General features: G+C 38.2%; 1 protein-coding gene across 1 annotated transcript; it reads right to left on the bottom strand.

Annotated features, from left to right (window-relative positions):
- Nucleotides 1-1,255: 1,255 nt before the first annotated feature.
- On the bottom strand, nt 1,256-6,804 carry p2rx2 (purinergic receptor P2X, ligand-gated ion channel, 2). Its single transcript, XM_076269953.1, has 12 exons — nt 6,625-6,804; nt 5,542-5,677; nt 5,082-5,153; nt 4,610-4,685; nt 4,429-4,525; nt 4,223-4,303; nt 3,990-4,131; nt 3,699-3,826; nt 3,108-3,198; nt 2,963-3,028; nt 2,791-2,868; nt 1,256-2,672 (listed from the first exon to the last, which is right to left on the bottom strand). The coding sequence occupies exons 1-12, from the start codon at nt 6,762-6,764 to the stop codon at nt 2,574-2,576; spliced, it is 1,206 nt and encodes a 401-aa protein (XP_076126068.1). The 5' UTR covers nt 6,765-6,804; the 3' UTR covers nt 1,256-2,573.
- Between the last annotated feature and the right edge of the window lie 62 nt (nt 6,805-6,866).

The following is a 6,866-nucleotide window of genomic DNA, read 5'->3' as shown; positions in this document are numbered from 1 at the left end:
GATTGCAGTTTAAGGACACCTAGGTTAGGTCCAGTAACTGGTTAATCAGTATTCCTGTCTACAATTAGACAAAAGAACACTTGTAGTAACTCTGAGAAAAGGTTATTGAAAAGTATACGTCGGGACGGATACAAAAAAAAAATTCCCCTGGAGTTCAGTGAAATCCATTATTAAGAAATGGAAGCAATGTGGCATGTCTAAATCTGCTTAGCCCTTAAAGGTGTGGGTTTTTAAACATTCTAACATAAAATTCAATTCTGCAACAATTGACGGTTCTAAAATTGTATGTTGAATTCAATGAACCCAGATATTCTTTAGAACGTTCATTTTCCAACATTCCTTTAAGACTTAAAGCAGACTGCCCCACAAACTGAGTGACTGTAAGAAGACTGTTGAGCGAGGCCAAGACACCTATGGTAACTCTGAAAGAGTTAAAAGCCTCAGCAGCTGAGATGGGAGAGACTGCTTACAACAACTTTTGCCAGGGTTCTTCACAGTCAAAGCTTCATGGGAGAATGGCAAAGCTCTCGACTAAAGTTTGCCCAAAAACATGTGGGAGACTCCAAAGTCAAAAGGAAGGTTCTTTGGTCTGATTAGACCAAAATGTAATTTTTCATGCTATCAGACTAGATGCTATGTTTAACGGACACCAAACAATGCACATCACTGCAAACACACCAACCCTACTGTGAAGCGTGATTGTGGTAGCAGCAGGCCCTGGGAGGCTTGTAAAGGTAAAGACTGAAATGACTGCAGCAAAATATATGGAAATTCTGGAGGACAATCTGATTCAGTCTGCAAGAGAACTACAACTTGGGAGAAGATTTATTTTCCAGCAAGACAATGACCTGAGGTGTGAAGGCTACTCAGAAATGGTTTAAAGGCAACCAGATGAATGTTCTTGAGTGCCCAAGACCTCGATCCAATAGAGAATTTGTGTCTGGACTTGAAAAGGGTTGTTCATGTTCAATCGCCGTGCAATGTGACAGAGTTTCAGCAGTTTTGCAAAGAAGAATGGGAGTAAAATTGCAGTATCCAGATGTGCAAGCCTAATTAAAACCTATCGACAGGCTCCGTGCTGTGATTGTGACCAAAGGTGTGTCTACTAAATACTGACTTGAAGGGGGTGAATATTTATGCAATCACTTATTATGCATTATATATTTTTAATTAATTAACATTACTTTGTAGAAATCTGGTTTCACTTTCACATTTTTTTTTGTAAATTTGTCAAAAAAGCCAAATTATATTGACCAGGATTCCATTTATAAAAGCAATAAAAGTGGAAATATCCAAGGGGGTGAATACTTTTTTTATAGACACAGATCACTGATAATGGGAATGCCGAGCATTTCAACATACATCCTCGCCGAACGTGGCTGGTTAAAGGCAACCCCGTCCTGAGTCCATCTCCTCTCATTACACTAACCTCATTGTCCCACCCACAGCTGGACCCATCCTCTGACTCATAAGGCTCCTTGTCGGCTGATGGGTCTTCCTGTGGCCTCATAATACAATTTCACTCCTTGAAGTTCACGGGTTAATTCGATCAAGTGCTTCGGAAAGTCAGGCTTGACTTACTTTCCCGATCACAGCATCGTTTAGTTGTTCCTGTTAAGTTCTGTTTGTCATTGAGCGCCCGTGCTGGTCACATCAATTTCCCAGACAGTGTTCTTTTCAGTCCCAGACAATTATTCATCTGTAACTGACAAGTGGATTTTTCCTCCCAATCACCAAAAGGATAGATCCATTAAATAAAAATAAAAAACATTTGGTGTCAGGTTGCTGTCTGAAGTGCTTCATCCATTGTGTCAGAGAAGAAGGTTGAGTGTGAGCCTGCTAGCACTCTTCCCCACAATCTTGTTATGGAAGCTATTTTGTGGGGAGAATAATTACCACATTGTATTTGTTACATGGAGCCCTTCTCCCCTGGGAACCCTCACTCCTGTCTTCCAGCAAAATTACATCAATTGGTATCGGAGATGAAAATGGTTCTTGGAAATGATGAGATGTATAATTGTTACAATCACCCTTTAACTTTTGGTTTGCACATGCATGTGAATCGGCTACAGAGATAAACCAGAACATATACAAATCAACCTCAACCAGTGAAAAGAAACTACAGTTTGGACACAAAACAATAGAATTCACACTCTGTACTGTAATATGTATATTACTATGTTATATGCGGAGCTATGTTTGCATCACTGACAAGCAGAGCCAGCAGTAATACTGAATAATTCTGCTTCTGTTTTTTTCCCCCTGCCAAATATCAATGACATTGAATACAGACTTGACTAAAGTAAGCTATCTATACTTAAGGCTTGGTATGTGCACTGCAGTTAGGGAATTTGTCTCTTGAAGGCTTCTAGTTAAGGTTGAGGTTACAGATTTGTTCATTGGAGTGATGGTTGTATTCTCTGTCTCAGACCCTATGGCTATATGTGGCTTGACATTTCTTCACTTCTGAAGCAAGAGTGCCACCAACTCGAGCACAGTCACTGTCCTGCTCTACAGCTGAGTGGCATCCTGTAGTGTGCTTGTGGCCAAGGGGTGAGAGAGTGAGTCGTCCATCATAGTGGCACCCCATCTGAGAGGTCTGAGTGAGTAGAGCCATAACTTGTGAGGGTGAGGTCTGTAACAAAGACGTGTTCGACGGGCTCATCAGAGGACTGAAAAAAATAACAAAGTAAAAACGACAATCACATCTTAGGTTAATTAAAAAGCAGCACAACATAGAGAAGTGATGGTATCTTTCAACATAATCTCATTCAGCATTTTCAACTTTACGTTGTCAAATTTCCTCTCGCTGTAAATCTCATTTTTGTCAATGAAGGTCAGCATGATCCAGTCACAGATGATGGAACACTGAAGGAAAAAAAACGTATTTAAAAGTTTAATTGATTATTATTCTAATAGGATGCTTGATTAGAAATGAGATTAGAAATCATGTGCCACTTACAATTCCAACTGATGTCATGGCCGTTACTGCGTTGATGATGGTTGGGACAATGTTGAATTTTCCAGCCTATGAAGCATGTCAGTTAAAAGTTGTTTTTTGTCTGTCTGTACGGAATAAAATAAAAGTTTTACCTGGTACTACTCACATGTCCATGGACAATGATGTCCAGTCGAATCCCGAAGGCCTTGATGAGTGTTCTGTACTCTTCACCATTCTTGCTGTAATACTTGGCAAATCTGGGGAGCATTCACATCCAGATAGCATCCAGACAGAGCACATTACATCCTAACGTGTGCATTAGAGCTAATGTACCGGTATGTAAATTCAGCACTTGCAAGTCAAATAAAATGTCTACACTGATGAGACCACATTATGTGACCATTTTTGTACATTTATGGTATTTGTTCATTTTCATTATTGATGGTTGATATTTGGTATTGACATTATTGTTATTATTACTATCCTTAATGTAGCCTCACCAACTTTCTATAACTGAAGAAGCCTCTAAACGCCACTATTCAACTGTTACCTGTTACTTTTAACTACTGTTTTGAAATATTTGTAAATCGCTTTGGACAAAAGTGTCTGTTAAATTACATAACGTAAACATAAACACATAAACATGTGGCTAATAATTTTCCATTATTTTTATTCTGAACTTGAACCCTGTGGTCCAGTATTCAGTCCAGTTTAGAAGAAGAATGGGCAGTGGTGGGGTCTGCTAGTAAACACTCACCTATAATTGTAGCCTGAGTGCAGGCTCTTGCGCGTGTCCAGTCTCCTGAATGAGTAAGTGGGCACACACGCTAAAGGGTCCACATCAAAATTACATTTCCAGTTAATGAAGACTCCAATCACGCCTCCCTGGCAGGGCAAAAAAAAATTATGTTCTGGTCATGTGTTCAATAATAAATTAGATGTACCATAACAATGTTTTGTTACAATATGTATTACAATATGAATTACAACGTGATACACTATATTACAATATGTATTACAGTATGTGTTAGCACAAAGAAATACTTACGGTTCTGCATAATTCACTGAATTTCTCCCTGATTTGCTCTGCGATGTAACCCAGCCGGAAGACCGGGCAGTAGCGGTGAGTCTCTTCGTTGTAATGGCACCGGGGCATGTATTTCACCTTTCTTCCAGGTCTGGTGTTTCCCCTAACCAGGAAAATGAAAATAAATGTTATTTATCTATCATCATCTTCTGTAAGGTTAAGTTCATATTCAAAAATGGAAATGGGTGACTAACCTTAACACTTTGAATTTCGGAAAGTGTATGGTATTTTTGATATATATAGAAAAGTTGACAGCTTCTGCCAATGGTGGTTCTCTGTTGAGAAGAGAAACACAATTAGAATGTCAGTGAAAGCACTCAGCAATATGAGTCCACTACAAAAAGCATCAGCTGACTGACTCTCAGTGCACAAGAGAAATCAAATAAGTTCTACACATCACCTAACAGCCGCAAAGGCTTCAATAGGACACCAAGACTGGATCTCACATGTCTTGAAGGTGTGATTGTAGTACTGCACACAACGTCCGGTTTGCTGTCCTTCAGGAACACAGTCAGTCAACAAAGAATTCAGAACAGTATTAAATGCCAGTTTTATTTAGCAGTTAGCAACCTTTCACCTACCATTGCCATCAAGGTTTATTTTCCCAGCAACACAGTCAGAATCTTTTGTGCAATTTGCTTTGAAAACGCGGTAGTCCTGTAGATGGAAAAAATAGAATGGGATATAAAACAGAACTTAAGGGGCATTCTGCAAGCTATAAGCTCTGAAATGTGTAACATCCTTTACCAGTATTATTCCCCTTGATAATGCTGTAGAATGTGCTATTAAATTCAGGCCTTTATAGCTGCAAAATATACAGTATTTTAGTGTAGAATAGCATAATTGTCTGTACTAAACTATTGTATAGTTTAAGTTATTCATGATGAAAATATCAGAATATTACAGTATTAGTGGCATTGATACTCATTCATGTTCAATTCACACTCATTTTGTCAACCAACCAATTCATACTATTTTTCCTGAAATTCAAGATGTTGGGGAATATGAAATGAAACCATTTATTCTCTATAGTCATACTAATCAAATGTTTACCTCTGCACACATGCCCTGTTTCTGGTCATGAGTGACCTCACGCCTCAAGATGGTGCTAATAACATCTCCACCCTGCAAAAAATCAACCAGCCAAATCAACCACATGCCCAGTATGGACATTTATCATTTCTCCATCACCTTTCTCACCTCACCAACACTTTTCCATCCCGTTTCCATATTAGAAGCGCATTTATTATAATAACATTGGCTTTGGATTTCCATATCGGTAATTGTAACCAGAGCAACAGTGGCACATTAATAAACCATAAAATCATGAAGCCATTTTACACTTCAGTCATTGCTGTATGTGACACACCTCAAAGATGTAGTAGATCTGTACATTTCACAGAGATTATTTGATGTAGTGTATGTGCCCATTCAGATGGGCATAATGGTTGCACTTCTACTATGAAAATAAAGGCAACTGCAAATGGCTCTCCTTCAGATACATTTTGTTTACCTCAGAAGGATGGACATATTCCACCATGTCCAGCACATTGTCCCCCTGCAGGGCCACGCCTCTCACCATGGTGTAGACGGAGCTCTCAGGTCTGGTCTCAATGTCCTGGTACGCCTTCTGACTTATGAACACATACCTGAGGGGAGATTACACCCAGTGCACACATAATAATAATAATAATAATAATAATAATAATAATACAATTATTTAACAAAGTTTAAAAAAAGATTCATGACATGTCTCCGTTTCCTCACTCTGAACTCATCATCAGCCAAACATCAAAATACTTTCCTGTATGTTTCATCAAATCTATTCGGTTACATTTTTTCACTTAATGTATGGCAGTATTGCTGACCATACCCATGTTATGTTCCGGACTTTTCTGGCACACCCATGCATTTCCTTCACCTGACTTTCCCCCATTCTTTTTTAGCCTTTTTTGCACAATTAGGAAAATACATATTGTATCCATTTATCATAATACACAATAAGAAAAATGATGATCACAGTGATCAAGATTAGCCTGATATTGAACATTCCATTTACCATCCAAGACAATATGGTCACATATTTTGTTCACAATCATTGCATAATGCTCTGCTCAGTATTTTACAATCAATTGAATTTGTAGTCAGTCTCCGTTCAAAAACCCATTTCTCAGTCAACTGCAATATGTAGGCCTAATGTAATGTAGGTAATGTACACCACAAATTAAACCAAGTGCATTGTCAAAAGAGCATCATACACATTTAGCTGAAAACTGTTATCATGTGAAGAAAATACCTATAGCCTTATTTGTTTGTTTGTGTGTAAGTTTGCCAATTTTTATATGAAAAAAGATCTAAACTCTGGATGTTTGCAAATGATCAATTCCCTATAATGATGATGCATAAATAAATAAATAAATAAATACAAGTAGGATATTATTACATATAGCCTGTACTGTAGATGAGAGGCATCTTCTTGCAATGACTTTGGCCAATGATGCAAGACATCTGTTATATATATATAAAGTTATAAAAGCCATAGATGAAGTTACATTTGTTCCGATATATTTTCAATCATTTTGCAAGAATAACTTACCAAATGAAGTATGTGATCACTAGAAACTGGACTCCTCGGTATATAACTCCAAGTTTTCTGTTTCTCACCACCATTACCTTAGGTGTCTCATAGTCCCAGAAGCCAAGAAAATATTCCTTGAGGAAGTCTTTGACACCCATTTTAATTTATATTTCAGTCTTCCCTGAAGGATGGACTGTCTTGTCGATGAAAATGAATCGGACACTGACATCTCACTCTCTCTATCTCCCACATACACGCGC

This window comes from Alosa pseudoharengus, unplaced genomic scaffold, assembly GCF_046254945.1.
Source record: "Alosa pseudoharengus isolate Yale_2024_CS ecotype anadromous, Long Island Sound unplaced genomic scaffold, YU_APseudo_1.1 YU_APseudo_1.1_scf_6, whole genome shotgun sequence".
NCBI lineage: Eukaryota > Metazoa > Chordata > Actinopteri > Clupeiformes > Clupeidae > Alosa > Alosa pseudoharengus.
Note: the sequence above shows the minus strand (reverse complement) of the source record. Positions and strands in the feature narration are given on the sequence as shown.

What these genes read in the sequence shown, in the direction of transcription:
- p2rx2 (XM_076269953.1), bottom strand. Translation starts at nt 6,764, where the DNA reads ATGGGTGTCAAAGACTTCCTCAAGGAATATTTTCTTGGCTTCTGGGAC. An exon ending in GTGATCACATACTTCATTTG is followed by an intron (nt 5,678 to 6,624) that starts GTAAGTTATTCT and finishes ATCTCCCCTCAG; the next exon opens with GTATGTGTTCATAAGTCAGA. An exon ending in AATAAACCTTGATGGCAATG is followed by an intron (nt 4,526 to 4,609) that starts GTAGGTGAAAGG and finishes GTGTTCCTGAAG; the next exon opens with GACAGCAAACCGGACGTTGT.